The 20,013-nt window shown below is 41.7% G+C and overlaps 1 protein-coding gene across 2 annotated transcripts in view; it reads left to right on the top strand.

Annotated features, from left to right (window-relative positions):
- MAN1A1 (mannosidase alpha class 1A member 1) overlaps positions 1 to 20,013 on the top strand; it is a 98,284-nt gene that overhangs the window by 52,457 nt on the left and 25,814 nt on the right. For both annotated transcript variants that reach the window (XM_061623717.1, XM_061623719.1), the window contains exons 4-5: positions 10,564 to 10,644; positions 15,552 to 15,646. In XM_061623717.1, the coding sequence (XP_061479701.1) occupies positions 10,564 to 10,644; positions 15,552 to 15,646 (176 nt within the window). The remainder of the gene's footprint in view (positions 1 to 10,563; positions 10,645 to 15,551; positions 15,647 to 20,013) is intronic.

Below are 20,013 nucleotides of genomic sequence, written 5' to 3'. Positions count from 1 at the left end.
TGTGCCCAGAAATGGTCCTGCAAAAGTATATGTGAATTCTCTGCCAAAACAAGGCAGGCCATTCCCATGGGTGAAGTGGGGCTGTTTTGTGACATCTTTTGAACATCCAAAACAACCCAACAATTCATTGCAAGCTGTTTGATTTGTTTGCCTATTCTTGGCAACCAAACAACTACGGGTAATGCCTTTACTCCTCCTATATGTCCAACATGTAGCTCCTCCAACACTCAAGTTCTTAGCTTGGATGGAATGATGACCCTTAGTCCCCATAGAATACAACCACTGTCAAGTGTAAGTTCCTCACGGCAGTGATAGAACTCCATGAACCGAGATTTCTGCTGCTCATTCCAGCCATTTTGGGTTGCTGTGTAGACTTGTGACAGTGTAGGGGCTCTCCTAGTTTCTCTTTGTATCATCTCTGCTGTGATGGAATGACTCTCAATCTCCATGAGAGAAAACATGTCAAAAGAATCTACCTGATGTGTATTCCTCAGATTTTTCATCCTCTAGAAGTAAACGAGATAATCCATCTGCATTTGAATGAGGGACAGGGTTGCAACCTGTTCTGGATGGGGTTGCACTCCCCTTGAAGGAGCAGGTTCACAGTTTGGGAGTCCTCCTGGATCCTGCCCTGAAGCTTGAATATCAGGTGGCTGCGGTAGCCAGGAGTGCTTTCGGCCAACTCAAACTGGTCTACCAGCTGCATCCGTTCCTGGAGGCAGTTGACTTGGCCACAGTGACACATGCATTGGTGACATCGAGACTTGATTACTGTAACGCATTCTGTGGGGCTGCCTTTGAAAACAGTTCGGAAATTGCAGTTGGTTCAAAATGCAGCAGCCAGAATGTTAACTGGAGTACGGCGCAGGGAGCATATTACTCCTGTGCTTTATCGACTCCACTGGCTCCCAATTTGTTTCCAGGCCCAATTCAAAGTGCTGGTTCTGACCTTTAAAGCCCTAAACGGCCTTGGATCAATGTACCTGAGGGACCGCTTATGCCCATATGTACCTGCCCGGGATTTAAGATCATCTGCCTCTGGTCTGCTCTGCATGCCTGGAGTGAAAGATGTTAGATTGACAGGCACGCGGGAGAGAGCTTTTTCAGCTGTGGCCCCCAAGCTTGGAATACTCTACCCCAAGAAGTTCGCTCTGCTCCCTCCCTGTTGGTTTTCCGGAGACTTCTGAAAACGATCTTGTTCCGGAGAGCCTTTGGGAGGGATTGACGGTAGAGCCTGACACTGATTTTATGCCTTCTGCATTAAATTTTACCTTTGTAGTCCCTTGTGTGTGTGTGTGTGTGTTGTATTTTATGTATTTTAATTGTATTTTAAATTTATTTTAATGTTTGTGTGACTTTACTGTTTACACTTTTATTATGTACAGGTTTGATTTTATTTTTGTAAGCCGCCCTGAGTAGAAGGGTGGGATAGAAATATTTTAAATAAATAATGGGAATTATCTTTTCTCCAGTATGTTTGCAACTATAGTTCTGAAGCCTTTAGTTTAGCATGTCTGAAATGCTGCTCAAATTGATGCTGTGATATAACTGATATAGCCAAACCAGTGTCCAGTTGCATTGATATTGTTTTGCCATTCACTTCTGGTGTAAGCCATATTGCTTATCTTATTCCACCCTTTATTTTATAATTTCCAGGCTAGCTAGCCCTGTTTCATCTCCTTTATCAGGTTTTTCCTCTGCAGCATGCAATTCTGCACCTTTTTTAAAGTGGTGGCTCAATCGATTATCTTTCTCTGTCATTAGCAAAAGGTTGCCTTTTACCTGAGACAGACTCTCTGAATGTCTCATTTTATTGCATTTTCTGCATATTTCACTTCTAATTCTGCATTGAGCTGGTGTGTGTGAACCCTTGCCACAGTGATAGCACAGTTCATTTGAACCTGCTGTCCTCTGTTTACATGTTATTGCAAGCTTGTTCACATTTGCTTTCACTCCTGACTGCAACTCTATTGCATCTTTGGCAGCAGTTTCCATAGATGTAGCAATTTCAATTGCTCTCTTAAATATTAAATCTGCGTGTGTTAAGAGTCTTTTCTGAATGCTTTTTTTCAGAATTCCACACCAGCGGGTCTCTCAATGCATCATTTAGCCCCTCACCAAATTGGCAATACTCAGATAATCTTTTAAGTTCAGCTACATATGTTGCAGTGGACTCTCCCTCTTTCTGGTTTCGTTAATGGAATCTGAAATGCTCTGCAGTCAGTAATGGTTTTGGTGCCAAATGCTCCTGCATTATTTTTCACTAATTCTGCAAAGCTGAATAATGAAGGTTTTTTGGAGCAGTGAAACTTCTCAGTAAACTGTATGCTTTGCTTCCCATAACACTCAGTAAAGCTAGCACTTTTTTCCCAGCAGCAATCTCATTTGCTTCAAAATATAGTTCAGTCCTTTCTGTGTGTAGTGTACAATCATCTGTTGCACAGTCCAAGATATCCATCTTTCCAATACTGCTAGCCATCCTGTTGTGCCCTTGTTGTTCTTTTCTTTACTCACTGTGACCAAGTCTCTTTCTTTCTCTCTCTGTCTCTCTCTCTCCCCTCAAAGATGAAGTTGGGCCTAGAACTTTAATGTTTTTATCCTCGTCGCCACCGTTAAGTCCTCCTGCTGCCCTTTACCCAAAAAGACACAGAGTAGAGTTTTCTGCTGTCAGCTTTTCTTTTCTGAATATCCCAGAACAAGAATTAAAAACAGGAAGAAGAAACACCCTCAGGGGGCATGCCTGAATGTGTTTTCCAGACAGCCCTAAATAATCACAGGCAGAACAACAGATTAAAGACATACTCAAACCATCACAGTCATAATAACACTGACCCAATATGCTACATCCATCATATAATAGATTGTTTACTGCAGTTGAGTTATTACCTCCACTACTTACCTAAATACTTATCTGAAAGGCTTCCTTTGCGTGGTTCTGTTGGTTTTTAATTTGTTAATATATGAAGGGAAATGAGAGGGACTTTGGATTCTGAAGTTTGAATATAGAATGTGATCTTAATTGAATCCTTACCTGCATGTGACATATTTTGTAGGAATATGTTTTGTAGGAATATTTGTTCGATGTTCCCTTGGAATCATTGTATATTCTCTTTCTGGAAAGCAAAAAAAAGCTAATTAAAAATAAGTTTCAAAAATGATTTATTCCCCAGGTGGACTACAAATATCTTGTCTAGCCTACCTTTGATAAAAGAAAGATGTATTGGCTGTGTTAGCTTAATGGACAAATTTTGTGTTTATTCTACATGTAGTGGATCCGTTTCAATCCGGTTTTAGGCCCGGTTTTGGCACTGAAACAGCTTTGGTCGCCCTGTATGATGACCTTTGTCGGGAGAGGGACAGGGGGAGTGTGACTCGGTTGATTCTCCTTGATCTCTCAGCGGCGTTTGATACCATCGACCATGGTATCCTTCTGGGGAGACTCGCGGAGTTGAGAGTTGGGGGCACTGCTTGGCAGTGGTTCCACTCCTACTTTGCGGATCATCGCCAGAAGGTAGTGCTTGGGGAACATTACTCGACACCCTGGACTCTCCATTGTGGAGTCCCTCAGGGGTCGGTTTTGTCCCCCATGCTTTTTAACATCTACATGAAGCCTCTGGGTGCGGTCATCAGGAGCTTTGGAGTGCACTGTCATCAGTATGCTGATGACACGCAACTCTTATTTCTCCTTTTCATCCTCTTCAGGTGAATCTGTTGATGTGCTGAACCGTTGCCTGACCGCGATAATGGACTGGATGAGAGCTAATAAACTGAGACTTAATCCAGACAAGACTGAGACACTGTTGGTGAACGCCTTCCCTGCTCAGATGGTGGATGTACATCCTGTTCTGGATGGGGTCACACTCCCCCTGAAAGAACAGGTTCGTAGTTTGGGGGTTCTTTTTGACCCTTCCTTGTCTCTTGAGGCCCAAGTGGCCTCAGTGGCACGGAATGCGTTTTACCATCTTCGTTTGGTAGCCCAACTACGCCCCTATCTGGACGGCGACAACCTCGCCTCAGTTGCCCATGCTCTGGTAACTTCAAGATTGGATTACTGTAATGCACTCTACATTGGGCTGCCCTTGAAGACAGTTCGGAAGCTTCAGTTAGTGCAGAATGCGGCAGCCAGATTATTGACGCGGACCAGTCGGTCTTCGCATATAACTCCTGTTCTGGCTCGCCTGCACTGGCTACCTATTTGCTTCCGGGCGAGATTCAAGGTGCTGGTTATGACCTATAAAGCCTTACGTGGCGTGGGACCGCAATACCTGGTGGAACGCCTCTCCTGCTATGAACCTACCCACTCACTTCGTTCGCAATCTAAGGCCCTCCTCTGGGTGCCAACTTACTGTGAAGCCCGGAGTGTGGTTACTAGATCTAGGGCCTTTTCGGTGGTGGCCTCCGAGTTGTGGAACAGCCTCCCCAAAGAGGTACGCCTGGCGCCTACCTATTATCTTTCCGGCGCCAGGTAAAGACCTTTTTATGCTCCCAGGCATTTTAATCATTTTAAACATTTTAATCATTTTAATCTATTTGTCTGATTAACTTCTGTAACATTGATTTTTTATTTTATATTTGTCTAATTGTATTGTGTTTGTTTATATATGTTTTGTGATGTTATCGTTACGATGTATGTATTTTATCTTATGCTGTTCACCGCCCTGAGAGCTATTTGCTAAGGGCGGTATATAAATGTAACTAATAAATAAATAAAAATAAATATGTAATATCAACAGGAAACAATTTAAAATCACATAGTATATTTTTGCAACTTTGTGACTGTTTACTTTCTCCGAAGCTCACTTTGTATTTTCCAAGGTATTAAAATAACTAGATTCTGATTCTGTGATTCTTTCCCTTAGATTTGCTGAGGAGACACAGGGAGGGCTAATGTGTGCACACCCTGCTTCTAAACTTCCCAAAGCATCAAGTTGGCTGCTGTTGGAAACAGAATGCTGGTCTAGATAGTTTGATCCAGTCCAGCAAAATTCTTTATTTAATTTGAATGAGGGAAAAGAGTATCCTCAGCTACTCATTCCAGTACACTTCAGATGTTATCTTTTAGAGAAGGCTTTTTTTCTACAATCACTTATGCTAAGATAGAAATCTCTTAACTCCAACTTGAGGTTTTTATTTCACACAATCAGAATTTAATCTAAACTGAAACCAATAGTGGATAACAGCACTTTGGGTAATAGCAGACTCTTTCGTGCCTGATATAAGATAAATTCAAGAAGAGTTGTTGCATCTTAAGCAAACAAACTGTTCTCACTTCAATTTATTGAAATTTGTGTGGCCACCTGATGCAAACTTGAAAAACCCAGGGAATATGCTGACAAATAGCATGTAAGGTAGGTATGGGGAACCTCTGGCCCTCCAGATATTGCTGAACTACAACTCCCATGGTCCCTAGCCATTGGCCATGCTTGGTGGCGCTGATGGGAGCTGTAGTTCAGCAACATCTGGAGGGCCAAAGGTTCCCCACACCTGGTCTAAAATAAAGTCTTTGTAAACCTCTTAAAGGATTTATTTAGGATTAAGCAGTATATAGGTTCTGTTAAATAAACATATAATGCACAATCAGGATTGAGGTCGGGATGCAGAGAAAAAAATCATTTTCATACAGAGATGTACTGAAGTAATTGCCATGGGAAAACATTGTATACAGTCCATTACTAGTGCCCAGCACTACACACAGGTGACTGGATATGGGCAGACACAATGCTGATTGGTGAGCAGATACAAAGAGAAGTAGCAATCAATGCTGGCTTGGCTGGAGATGAATAGTTTTAAGCAGCTTTAAAAAGAGACTTACTCTGCAGTTTTACCAGTCACTGGCCAGGTATATCTTCTTCCCCTCCTCTCTGCATCCTCCCCTACAAAAAGAAAGACATATTGGAAGGGGTTCTTCATGTTCCACTGCCATTTCTGATTCAAGATCTGCCGCTCCTCCCAACTCTCATCCAAATACAGGCATACCCCACTTAACGTTGCCTCGCTATAACGTACATGCTCCATTTGTCCCCATACCCCGCTTAATGTTCGCGCGCTTCGCAATAACGTATACTTTATTGGCATGACGCCACTGCCATCTAGTGGTGATTGCGTGCACTACAAGTGAAGACAATTGTTTCACTTAACGTTTATTTTCGCTTTAAATATACTCTCCAGTCCCATTGCAAACCTTAAAGCGGTGTATGCCTGTACTCTCATGATCTTTCTCTTTCCTGACCTTTATGCTATATTTAATATAGAAATACAAACTTGACCATGACAAAGTTTGTTCTTCATGCAACAATTTGTGATAAAATCCATCATTCCTGTGTTACTTTTTTAGCTTTCATCTTCATATAGCATAGTATATTGATTTACAGCTACATTAATCAAATATTTCATTCACTAATAGGCAAAAAACCTTGGGGTTTTAGAACATACCTATAGCCCACAGATATTTCTATCAAACTTTAAAAAGCAGGGAAATTGGGCAACTATTGTGAATGTTCCAGGGGACAAGATCAGCACAGCACATGTCTTCTTTCTGTTATTTGGGCTGATTGCAGGTGTTGCCACCACTCACCATATGCTCAGAGGCACATGTTACCAAATTCTTCCAAGCTACACAGGAAGTGGATTGGACTGTGAAAAACCAACCCAAATTGTGTTTGCTTTTGACACATTTGTAGGGCAGTCTAATATCTCAGAGTCAGGTCTCCTGCTCCCCTGGTGCATTCACTATAGCTGCCCAATTTCCCTGCTTTTAAAAGTTTGATAGAAGTATCTGTGGGCTACAGGTACATTCTTAAACTGCAAGGTTTTTTGCCTATTAGTGAATTTCCCTGCTTTTTAATCCAGGAGCTAAGAAATGGGATCCTGTGCAAGCTTGCTGAGAATGGATTAATCATTTGCATGCTTATTGTGTTCAGTGGGATTTACTCCCCTGCAATCATGCTTGGGATAGGTGAAACTGACCACAGGGGATGGAGAGGGGAGGAAAGGCAAAGGGGAGGAGGGGGAGAGGAGCAGGCAGGAGGGGGAGAGGAGCAGGCAGGAGGGGGAGGGGAGCAGGCAGGAGGGGGAGGGGAGGAGAAGGACAGGTTTGATCATTTGCATGTTTATTGAGTTCAGTGGGATTTACTCGGATGCAGTCATACTTAGGATAGGTAAAACTGACCTGGGGGAGGGAGGGAGAGCTGGAATGGGCAGGGGAGGAGGAAGAGGGGGAAGGGGAAGGAGGGGAAAGGCAGGTCTGATCATTTGCATGCTTATTGAGTTTAATGGGATTTACTCCTATGCCGTCATGGTTAGGATGGGCAAAACTGACCATGGGGTGGAGGAGGGTGAGGGGAAGGACAATGAGGGGGGAGGGGGAGGGGGGAGGATCAGGTTGGAGGTGGAGGGGCAAATGAAGGCAGAGGGGGCAAGTTTGATCATATGCATGCTTATTGAGTTCAGTAGTATTTACTCACGTGCAATTATGCTTAGTATAGCTAAAACTGACGATGGGCAGGAGGACAGGGAGGGGAGGAGGTGGGAGGAGATTGGGTGGGTGTGCACGGGGCAGAGGCAAAGCCCCTTTCCTTTCCTTTCCAAAAGGAAAACATTGTGAACAGTATCATTCTTTTTCAGGGTTTCACTTTATTTCACTTTAGGCAGTCATGGCTTCTGCCCAAGAATCCTGGCCATGACTGTCTCAAGTGAAATCAAAGTCTGGTGTGGCCCCCTGATTAGGCAAGCCCAGCAGCTGTGAGTCTGGCTTTTAGAACACTGACAGTTGGTTCTTACTGAGCATGTCCGACATTATCATTGAGTTCAATGCTAAATTTCTTAAATTAATTAAAAATTAGCCAGGCATTTTTTTTTAACTTTTAAACTGCAGAAGATGAAGGTCAGAGTATGGGGCAAGGTCAGTAATAGGATTACAGGTACTCTGTGGGCATGGCTGATTGTTAATGAATTTCAAGAGATTATGAGCACTCTGGCAGAAAAAAGTCCAAAAGGGGTCGTTCCCCCCCCCCTCTCTTTTCAGGCTTTGCTCTCAATTCTCTCTGTTTTGTGTATCGCGATGAAAATTTAGATGATCGTTAAGCAAGCGTTTCTGAGTTCAGGACTATAAGTTTTGTAAGGTTTTGTTTTCAAATGAGCTTATGGGAAGCATCAGAAAGTGAAGGGGGGATATTTTCAATTTAACATTGTGGAATGTGAAAAATCCATGCTGACTATAGTATACAGCCACTCTCATGGCTGTATTATTTCTTACATTGTGCAGATCATGTAACTTGCAGTTTTCTCAAACTTATCAGAGGGAAAAGATAATATTTTCATTGTCTTGATGACTTGAAAACGGCGCAAAAGAGCAAAAAATGCCTTTAAAATTGAAAATGAAAGCCGCTGCATCAGCGGAACGCCTTAAAGCGGAACGCCGTAAAGCGGGGCCCTAGACTTCTCATCTCCCCACCACCACCTCTTTCTGGTACAGTCTGACTACCTGGAAGTGAAGTAACGCTTCTTCAGCTGCTCTTCAAATCTCTCATCCATATGCTTTCCCAGGACGATGCTAGCTTGCCATAATGAGCTTAAGGATAACAATCCTGTTAAAGATAGAGCTTTCAAATCTACATTGAATACAATCTCTTGCTTCATTTGTTCCATGTGTCTCAGTGGATTGTGTAGCATACTCTATAAAAGCTATGATTTGTACAGTTGCTGGCTTCAACAAATCTATTTGGGACTGAAATTTAAAATGATAGAATCCTTAGATGGATTGATAGTGAGTAATTTAATGTATGATAAAGGAAAGTGTAACTTTTTACAATATCTTTTCCAGTTATCCTCTCCACATTTAAAATAAAATTTATCCATTGAAGGAATTAATATTCTATCTAATAAAGACAGCTTTAGCTATTTGCAGAGTTTTTGCCTTGGTACCAACAGTTTGGCTGCAACCAGTCACTAAGGACCAAACTGCATGTTAAGCACACTTAAAAAAAAAGAAAGATATGCTTAATGTTGTTGGTTCTTTTGCTTTCTAAATGAAAAGCATCCTCACCACGTACTAATCAGAAATGTAGGATACAGTAGGGCCCCGCTTTACGGCGTCCCGCTTTAAGGCATTCCGCTGATGCAGCGGCTTTCATTTTCAATTTTAAAGGTATTTTTTGCTCTTTTGCGATGTTTTGCGCCATTTTTGCGTGACGCGGCCCATTATAGTGAATGGGGTTCCGCTTTATGGCGATTTCCGCTTTACGGCGGGGGTCCGGAACGGAACCTGCCATATAAGCGGGGGGGGCCTGTACAGCTGACAGTTCCCCATCATAAAGTTCCCTCTGTAGCTGCTGTTGCCTCTGAATATGTTGTTTACAGCAAATGGGAGGTGGAGGGCAGGTGAGAAGCCAGTGGAGAGTCCTAATCAAAATCAGGAACATGTTCTAAAATGTGGGCCATGTATTTTAAAAGTGTGTAAATAATGTAACAAATTATATATACAGCATTAAATGCTATCAAATCATGTTATCAAGTTGCAATTTAGAGAAATAGGCATGATGAATCCAATGGAGGTCTGTCTTCTCTGGGAAGTCATAACAACACCTTGTTATTGTCTGTTTGAATCATATTTGCTGTAAATCCCCCAGAGAGCTTCAGCTGTGGGACGGTATAAAAATGTAATAAATAAATAAATAAATATCTCTGTTTACATAGGGTTGTGTTTAGGTTCTCCTCAGAGCAGACCCATTGAAATTAATCAACCCAAGCCATGCCCATTAACCTCAGTGGGTCTACTCTGAGGAGGACTAGTATTGAAGAATACCTGTAGTTTTTTGCTAATAATCCTACTATCATTTTTTAAAAAAAAACAAAAAACATATTGCTGTAGACATATTAAGGCTGCGAGGTTCAAATGATTTGAATGGTAGGTTAATCTCTCCCTTAGGAGAGAGATTCCCTTCATTGTGGATCCCAGAGATAACTTTTCTTAAGAGTTTATTATATATTTATTTTTGATTGGTGAAAAGTGAGACCAATTTTAGCTGTATTTAATTAATTTTTCTGCCTTTGTGAAGCTTTGTTATAATTCTGCTTCTTAATATAAACTTTCTCATACTGCATTTTGAAACCTGAAGCTGATGTAGACACTGAGTGCAAAATGAACAAGAATATCTTGGATAATGTATTCTCCTAGAGGCAAAGAGGTCACAGTGACTTCATTGTCTAATTTGTAAAATTCATTACACATAGTGAAACATAGACCTGGTTCATGTAGATTGGTTACAGCTCATGATTAGCAAGGAGAGAGCTTAGCCATGAGCCTGGGTTGGAACAGCATGGTAAGGCAAACTTTGGTTTAGCTGAGTACAGTGCAGGAGTAGGAAGGAATGGGAGGATCAAAGCAACTGGGAGCTTCACTCTGGGAGCCGGTACATTATTGCAGTTGCAATAAACAATAGTTTGGCTTTCCGTGTCATGTGAACCAGGCCGTAGAGGAAGTTGGATACTACTGCAGACATTGTATTTCCCTTTCATGGTGAAAATTCAGTTGCACTTTAAAATGTATTATATTTGTATTTCTAGAATGCAGAAGTCTCTGTTTTTGAAGTGAATATTCGTTTTGTTGGTGGGTTGCTGTCAGCATACTACCTTACTGGAGAAGAGGTAAGATTATTTCTGGTCTTAAATAGTATCTTTAAAACTGTGCTACTAAGTTATAGGTTAACCCCAAAGTTCTGCTAAGGGAACTGAAAATTAGCCAAGACCATGCCAGTGACAGACTAATTGGACACTCTCACCATTAACAGGTGCACATTTTTCTGAAAAGATGGGCTGTAATTCTGCATCTAGGGAAAGAGAAAAACAGGTGTTCATGATCCATTTATAGTTTTCTCTCATTGTGGCATCTACTTGCAACGGCTAAAACAAAAATCTGATATCCATCACTTAAGAAGACAGCATAGTGGTATTCAACTAAAACTTTGCACTAGCACAATGACATTTCCATCCCTTCTCCTCCCTGCATCATCTCCAGATCTGCTGTGGAGGGTTGAGAAAACCCCTAGAACAAATTTGGGCACATGGGGAAAAAAGGGAGGGAGATTGTTCTATTGCAAAAGGAGAAATTCTTTTACTAGTGGAACAATTTGGTTAATGCTACATTGAATGTAACTCATAGTCCTATGAATAAACTCCTAGTGTTGGGTTCAGCACTCAAAGGGCAGCATAGCCACTGAGTTCATGAGTCTAAAATGAGTAACTATCCTCCTGCTTCAACACTCAGAATAAATAATGTTAAATAATGTTATTTGCAAATATATTTTTTTTTAAAAAACCAGAACAAGCCTGTAAAATAGCCTTCCCAGCTAGAATCCTTCTCAATGATATGCTGTGATTTTATTTTGTTTGTAACCTTGTGGGTAGGGATGGGACTTGCTATCTGATTCCGATCTGTTTTTCAGTTTGTCAAATGGGCTGCCAGTTCCTGTTCACCATACATTGTGTTCCACTAGTTATCGCAATTCCAGGTTCTCCCTTTTTTGTTATTTTTTCCAAATAATTATGTAATTTTCTCTGTTATTCCTTATGCTGCTGTATATTTATATAATGTATACTGCAGCAGCAGATTACAAAAATTATTACGTAATTCTTGCTGCGGATTTTAAAAAAAATACGGTGCTGCTAACAGCCTCAAACGCACGCAAAGACTGGGAGCCTGTTTGACAATGAGACGAACTTGTGGATTATCCCAGAATTCTATACCAAATCTGATATTGCTAATATTCTACACCATCCCTACTGGTGGGTGCATTGAGACATGATTTGGCCTCTGAAGTGAAAATGTTCTGAAATTGTCTCAAACCATCTCTGTGTTGTAAATGCACTGGATTAAGGATTCTTGCGTACTCCTCTAGTCTGTGTAGCTATGGACAACTTATACAGTAATACCTCACATTAACATACTCAATGGGACCAGAGCAAGTACGTAACCCGAAAATGTCCTTAAAGTGAAGCACTACCTTTTAAAACTTTTTTTACCTCTCCTTCATGCGGAGCCTCAAAGCCCTGCGCTAAAGCCTCTGCTGCTGCGCTGCCACGCCTCTCAGCTGATCACGATCACGCCTCCCAGCTGATTTATACAGCCACGAGAGTGGATGTATACTATAGCCAGCATGGATTTTTTACATTCCTCAATGTTAAATTGAAAATACCCCCATGCCATTCTGATGCTTATCTGAATTTTACGATTTAATTCGCCAACCAAGCATTGTTTACACATTGCATATATTAGGGGGAAATGTGCATAAAATAAATATATTGGTGAAAATAACATACAAAAATACATTACATTAGGATAAATTGCTTACAAAAAGTGTACACTAGTAAAAACTGTAACCCAAATGTATTTTTGAGGAGAGATTCACACTAAAATGCTAAAGAATTTTCATGAAGATTTTTTACAAAAATATTCACAAATTGTTGCAGAAAAGTGGAGAACTGAATCTGATATTTAAAAAATGAGAAACTGAGAGAACCGAAATTGACAGATCATTCCATCCGTAGTCCATGGCAGTACAAATGCTATGATATAACTTCTAAAATATAGCTGCTCGTTTAATATCTCCATTACTTCCAAGACTTGTCTGCTATGTGGATCTGCAAATTTGTGCTCCCAAACTTTGAAGGTGCTATATATTTATAAAAAAAGGAAGGTGCTCCAAAATTAGTTGGATACTTGTGAATTATGTATTTTATGAAAGTTGGCATAACCTTTCTTAAATTGCTCCAGACCGCTCATTGTAGGCAATTTTAATTTAAAGCAAGATAGATGGGCCTTCCTAACTACCCAAGTACTCTGAACTCAGATCAATGAAACAGTATTTTAAAATAAGAATGTCTGACTGCATTCCTGCATACGTGTTATTGAGCATCTCCTTTAAAAAAAGGTTTTGCTTCCATAAAAATAAAAAACAATGTGATAGCTTGGAGGTGAAAATTGATCAGTATTTACAATGGTAGCATATTTTCAGTTTGGTCAATTAATATCCAACTGGCTTAATTTTACAGATGTAGCAGCTTAAGTTTTATCATCTGTTTAGCTTGTGCCACTGATTAGAATTGTTAAATGACAGTTGTAGCTTCATTTCCAATATGAGTAATTGCACTTAGTTTGTTACAGCAATGAGAATTTTGTCATTGTGAAGGAAATGTGCTGTTATATAAAAATATAAAACTTGTATGTAGGTTTATTTTGGTTTTATAGGGTTAACTCAAACCTGACCTATCCAGGGATCAAACTGAAAGATGGTAGATCCATTAAGGAAGGCACAGATTTTACATAGGCAGTAACTGCTGTTAGGATTAAACCCCTCTAACTTTCTTGAGTTTTGTTGATTTAGGAGGTAAGGGCATCACATAGCCCCAGGCTATGTTGAGCCAGGGACTTGCTCTGGCAGTTGAGATCAAGGAGTGATCTCAGACAGAGGGACGCATGCCATGCAGAAGGGCATCAAGAGTGCCATACTAACAATGTAAGAAGATCTCCAAGTCTGTCATAAATTGTTAGGGACTGTATAGCTGGAGGAAAAACATGATTGCATTTAAACCTGTTTATTTTGCTCCGTTTGAGGGGTTTGCTTTCTATGTTTGTAACCTTTTTTATGTTTACACCTTTTCCCCCCCCTAAGAACAACCTTTTTATCCTTTTAGTTAAACTTTGGTCTTGTTTCATAAAACCTTTGTTGTCTCTGTTAATATATCACCCCACATTAAAATGCCATGTTCTGCTCTACCTTGTGCTGGTCTCTAGGAAATGCAAGGGAATTTTTGGCTGGAAGGTAGCTGGGAAGAATAAATTCTTTCACCTGGTGGCAGTAAGAGTCTAATGAAAAAGGTGGGAAATCAGAAGGGGACACCCTGCTTTGGCTGGATTGCCCTTCCCATTAGGGTCCAGAGTGCAAGGCGCAACTGAGGTGCCATGACAGTCACCTCAGACTTATTTGTAGAGAATAACCTCAAGTCCTAGTAGATCATGTTTATCTAGCGGACAAACAATGAAGTACTTCAAACAGAACACAAAGTTAGGTGGGAGAAGTCCTATTCAGGAGTTCTCCCGAAAATTTGTTGAGGGAGGAGCACATCCACTTGACTGAATGTGCTTAGAATCATTCCTATAATGAGAGCTAGAATTCTCCCTCAGACCTTCCCACTCTGTGTGCTGGTGCACCATTCTGGTAAGCAACACCTACAGTGTCATGGCAGCTGTGTGCCAACTTCTCGTTTCCATAGAAGAAACCTATGCATAATTTCAAGAAGGCAAAGGTTATTTTAACATATTTTATGTTAGATTCATGGAGACAAGAGCCTACGATTTAGAAATTAGTAGCAAGGAACTGAGCGAATGAAGAGATTGGAAAATGGAATGCATAGCTTGGTGGTTGCCAGTCTTTGGACCAGGGAGCACATTTTGAGAGAGGGTGACAGTCACAAAATGGCTTCCATGGTATGTAGCATACCTGCCATGAGGGGGCATGACATGACACAAAATTAAAGATACAGTCATTGCTGCTACTCCCCACCCCACCTCTGGAAAACCTCATGTTCGCCATGGAAAATCAGCTATATCCCACTGTCCCTGATTGTGGAAATTCAGCTGGTAATGGCACAAAAAACTGTCTTCCCCAGTAATAATCTTAAAGCAAAGCTTAGGTCCCCATCCTGTACCCACTTGCCTTGGAGTAAGTCCTGTTAAATTCAAAAGAGATTTACTTCTGAGTAGACATGTATACCATAATATAATATAATATACCACAACTCCCATCAGCCTCAGCAAGCATTGCCAATGGTCAGGAAAGATGGGAATTATGGTCCAACAACATCTGGAGGCACACTGGTTGAGAAAGGCTGCTGTAGTAGGTTAGACTGGGATCAGGAACTCCCCAGGAGTTATTTTCTGTAAATACTACTACACAGTAAGTGCAGGTGGATGTTAAAGAATCCCCTCCCCAAATAGCAAATGCTAAATGTGAAAACGTTGCAAGAAACTCAGGCATATACCCTGCTGTGGAGCTGATGTCCAGACACTCATTAAGAATTCACTGTATAGTTAACTTACATCGTGTATGTGCCGTCTTCAGAAGCAAGTCTCTGTGTTAAGGGTGCTCATTCCCAGGTAAATGGATTTGGCATAGCAGCCTAGGCTTTAGTTTAGGATTAGCACTGAGAAAATAGTGTTCATGTGCCTTTAACTGCACTATCTCCACTATCAGGATCAACAGGACATAGCTGACTTCCCATGGTATGGGGGGGGGCAGAGAGAGAAAAGCAGCAACAACTGCACACACTCTCACTTTGTGTTTAAACCATGTCCCACAGCCCAGCCATTTTGTGACTGGCACCCTTGGCATTCTCTCAAAATTCAAAATGTGCCTCCTGGTACAAAAAGGTTGATGACCACTGGTTTGGAGGATTGCTAATGTCACTTCTGAACTAAGATGCTTTCATAGCTCCTGATGAATTAGTTTGAATTGTTTCTTGTGTTGTCCGACTCTTGATCATTTTTAATTTTACAGATATTTCGAAAGAAAGCAGTGGAACTAGGAGAGAAGTTGCTTCCAGCCTTTAACACTCCCACAGGAATTCCTTGGGCATTGTTAAATATCAAAAGGTAAAAAAACCAAACTTGGGAATTGCAAAAAAAATAGGTTCTGTTTATCCTTTATTTAGTCAGAGGACAATTTCCTATATTGTCTTATCAGCTGTCTTCTTCACTTGTCTGAATAGATAGCATGAGACAGCACATTCTCTGTCTCTCTTCCTTGTATATTTTTTACAGACATTCCTCCAATTGGAACAACTTTTTTGCTTTCAGTAGGATGAAAGTTCAGTCATTTCAAAGTCTGTGCTAAATATCTGCAAGGAGATAGCAAAACCAGCCAAGTCACAGTATTCTAGGTTGAATGTTAATATTCCTGAATTTCACAAGTGTAGAATGAGTATTATGTGGCACCTGTAACAGTGCCATCAAAATGGTCAAGTGGGCATATATGGGGTAAAGCCATCCTGCAAATAAACTGGTCGCAAGCTGATAAGGGCCTTGTATGCTAATAATAACACCTTGAACCTGGTCTGATAACAAATTGGCAGCCAGTTCAGATATCTAAGCAGAGATGTTATATACTGACAGGTTCTCACTCCTGTCAGCAACTGCGCTGCAATATTCTACACTAACTGCAGTTTCCAGATCAAGCAGAAGAGAAGCCCTACATAGAGTGCATTGCAGTAATCCAGTCTTGAAGTCACAAATGCCTGAACTGCCGTGTTCAAGGTCCCCTGGTCCAGGAATGATCATAGCTGTCATATTGCCACAGCTGATAAAAGGTGCTTCTGGCCATTGAGGCTACTTGGGGCTCCAGTGACAAAGCTGGATCCGGAAGCACTCCCCAGACTCCATACCTGTAACTCCATCCAGGGCAGGCAGTTGTCCAATTTCTTAGACACAGGACCCACTCACCCAAAGTGCCTTCATCTTGCCAGGATTCAGTCTCAGCTTATTTTCTCTCATCCATCTTACCACTGCCTCCAGACATCAGCCTAGGGCCCACACAGCATCTCCTAATTCAGATGTTATGGAGAAATAGAGCTGAGTGTCATCAACGTACTGATGGTGCCTTGCCTTAAAACTCCTAATGACTTCTCCCAGCAGCTTCATATAGATACTAAATAGTGTTGGGGATAAAATAGTGCCCTGCAGCACCCCATAGCATAACTACCAGGGGCAGCACTCTTCCAGTGCTACTCTCTGGATTGGTCCCATAGGTAGGACTGGAACAACTGTAATACAGTGCCCCCAATTCCCATTGCACAGTCCAGTCCAGGAGGATAACATGGTCAATGATATTGAAAGCTGCAGAGAGATCAAGAAGCATTAGCAAGGTTGCACTCCCCCTATCCCACTCTCTGTAAAGGTCATTAATCAGGGCAACCACGGCTCACTACTGTGGCCAAGCCTGAACCCAGATTGGAATAGATCTAAATAAACTCTGTCTTCCAAGAATGTTTGCAGCTATCACACCACAACTCTCTCCAACACCTTCCCCCAGGAGGGGGTATTTGTGACTAGTCAGTAGATGGATTATCTAGATCCATTTCAATCTGGGTTTGGGACTGAGTCAACCTTGGTCACCCTGATAGATGACCTTTATTAGAAGAGACACAAAGGGAATATGACCCTACTTCTCTTACCTGATCTCTTGGCAACTTTTGATACCATTGACTTTGGTAACTGGCTAAACTGGTTCTGTGGGATGGGTATCAGGAGCACTGGGGTACAGTGGTTGTGTTCCTGCTTGCAGGATCATATTCAGAGGATAGCATTGGGAGACTACTCCTTGGACCCACAGCAGTTGTTATAGGGTCCCATAGGGTCTTCTTTGGTCAGTGCTATTCAACATCTATATGAAGCCATTGGGAAGCAATCTTTAGGAGTTTGGGGTCAAAGTGTCATCTGTATGCTGATGACACCCAGCTGTATTTTTCCATTGCATCTGAGTCAGGAGAGGCCATGATAGGCCTGGATCAGTGCCTGCATGCAGTGGTGGACTGGATAAGAGACAATAAGCCAAGTCTGAACTCTGGGAAGACAGAGGCTTTGTGGATGAGTGGTTCTGATATCCCAGAGATAGGCCAGTTGCCTGCCCTGGTTAGGGTTACACTTCCTCCAAAGTATCAGGTAGGTAGTTTGGGAGTACACCTTGAACCATCATTGTCACTTGAAGCACAGGTGACCTCTGTGGTTAGGAGCACCTATTATCAGTTTTGGCTGATACATCAGCTACAGCCATTTCCACATGACCACTGTAATTCATATGCTGGTAACCTTAAGACTGGATTACGGCAATGCGCTCTGTGTGGGTCTGCCCTTGGCTCTAGTCCAGAAGTTACAGCTAGTGCATAATGCTGCAGATAGACTGGGGGAGGGAACAGGCTACTGCCAACACATGACACCAGTATGAAAAGACCTGCACTGGCTTCCCATCTGTTACTGGGCCAGGTTCAAGGTTCTTGTACTATATAAGCAAAGCCCTGAATAGCTTAGGCCCAGGATAATTCACACCTTACCCCATATGTCCATATTGATCACTGAGCCCATGTTTGGGTGGACTGTTAGTGATCCCCTCTGGACCAGAAGCATGGCAACATGAAGTCATACTTTCAGTGTTGTGGGCCCAACTCTGTGGAATTCCTTCTGAGTAAAAGTGAGACATGCACAATCCTTGCTGAGTTTCAGACACCTGATTAAAGCCATTTTATTTCAAGATGCCTTTGCACCATGAACACTTCAGGGTTTTTTTAATTTGATGTTTGCTGTTTAAATTTCTGAGATTTAAAACTTTTTACAATTCAGTGTGTGTTAAACTTTGTACATTGTATGTTTTTATAGTTGTAAGCCACTTTGAGACCTATATGGTGAAAACAGGATATAATTTTTTAAAAATAAAATAAATAAATAGTCCATGCTAAGGGATCCAGGGCCTTTTTCTATGCAGCAGGGACCACCACCTCTTTCAATAAAGTGTTAACCATCCTCTTGTCCCAACTAGTCAATCCCCCTCTGCTAAATAAGCCAACAGCACACATGGTTGAATCTATAGGTGCCAGCACCTTGCCCACATCACCTGACTGCATAAGCTGAAATAGATCCCACACGACATCACCAGCTCTAGCGTTGGGTACTTCATCTAGAACTGCAGCAACTGCAGAGTCAAAGTCACTCCGAAGTCAAGCACCTTTATCCTCAACTGTGTAGCCATTTGGTCACAGCGTGTCCATGAATGTTCCAGAGGTCCCTCCCCATAGTGGAGTCAGTAACCACCGGCTGTCCGAAATAACTCCACCAGCCAGCTAGTGGAGGGTGCAATGCAATCCACAAAATGAGCCTTCTTCACAGCCATAATTGCCATATGATAGGCATGATTTTGAGCACTTACCAGTGTTCAGTCAGCTTTCGAGTGAAACTTGCTCCACTTGCATTCTAGTCTTCATCCAGATTGCTTCATAGTCCAAAACTCCCCAGATTACGAAGGAACCACTGGAGTTCCACAACACCAGAGAGGATGCTCAGGAACAATTGTGTCAGTCGCCCATTTCATCCCGCCATTCCATAGAGAGACCAGGGCTTTAACAGGATAATCAGTTTTCTCCACAGGAAAATTCCCCAGAGCGCTCAGGACATCAGTCTCTAATGGCGGGCCATCTGAGCAGGCCGTACAGGGGGGAGTTGCCACTACCTATCCAAACTTCATCAGAGAATGGTCCAAACATGGCAAGGGAGTGCATTGCACCCCCCTACCTTTGATCCATCCCTCATGTCACTTAGAGTGAAGACTACAACGAGAGTGTGCCCTGCCCAATATGTTGGACCAATGACCATTTGAGACAGCCACATGGTTGTTGTGGAGTGGCTCAAGCCAGCCCAGTGACAGCCCCTGCATGGATATTGAAGTCATCCAGAAATAACATCCTGGGACCCTCCAACACCATGCTAGAGACCATTTCTGTTCTTTCTAATGTTAAAGGAACTTTAGTGAATAAGAAAAATATAAATATCCTTTTCTACCAGATGGTCATGAATGCTGAGAATGTAGAAAGCAAATTGTGTGACAGAACACATTGGATGGTGTAATGTTACATTATTATATGGTTGTAACCTGTCCTGGGACCTTGTGGTTAAAGGGTGGGTAAGAAGTCTCTTAAATAAACCATCACCTAGCCAGATATCTGTTAGAGTAAATTAAGATACTTGTATCTCAGGAACTTGTATAATGAAATAGTCATAGTCTTCTGCAGAACTGAGATAACATATTTTAACGAATTAAACAAATACCACAAGATTAATCTAATGAAGAGCATTGTATGTAATGGCAGAATGAGTTGTCAGTTATAAATCAGTGTCATAGCTGTAAAGTTTTGTTTCTGAAGGTCCACTATGTACAGTTTTCTTGCAGCGCCCAATAAATTTTCTTTAATGCAGAT

Source organism: Rhineura floridana, chromosome 4 (genome assembly GCF_030035675.1).
Source record: "Rhineura floridana isolate rRhiFlo1 chromosome 4, rRhiFlo1.hap2, whole genome shotgun sequence".
Classification (NCBI taxonomy): domain Eukaryota; kingdom Metazoa; phylum Chordata; class Lepidosauria; order Squamata; family Rhineuridae; genus Rhineura; species Rhineura floridana.
This window is presented reverse-complemented; position numbering and strand designations above follow the sequence as displayed.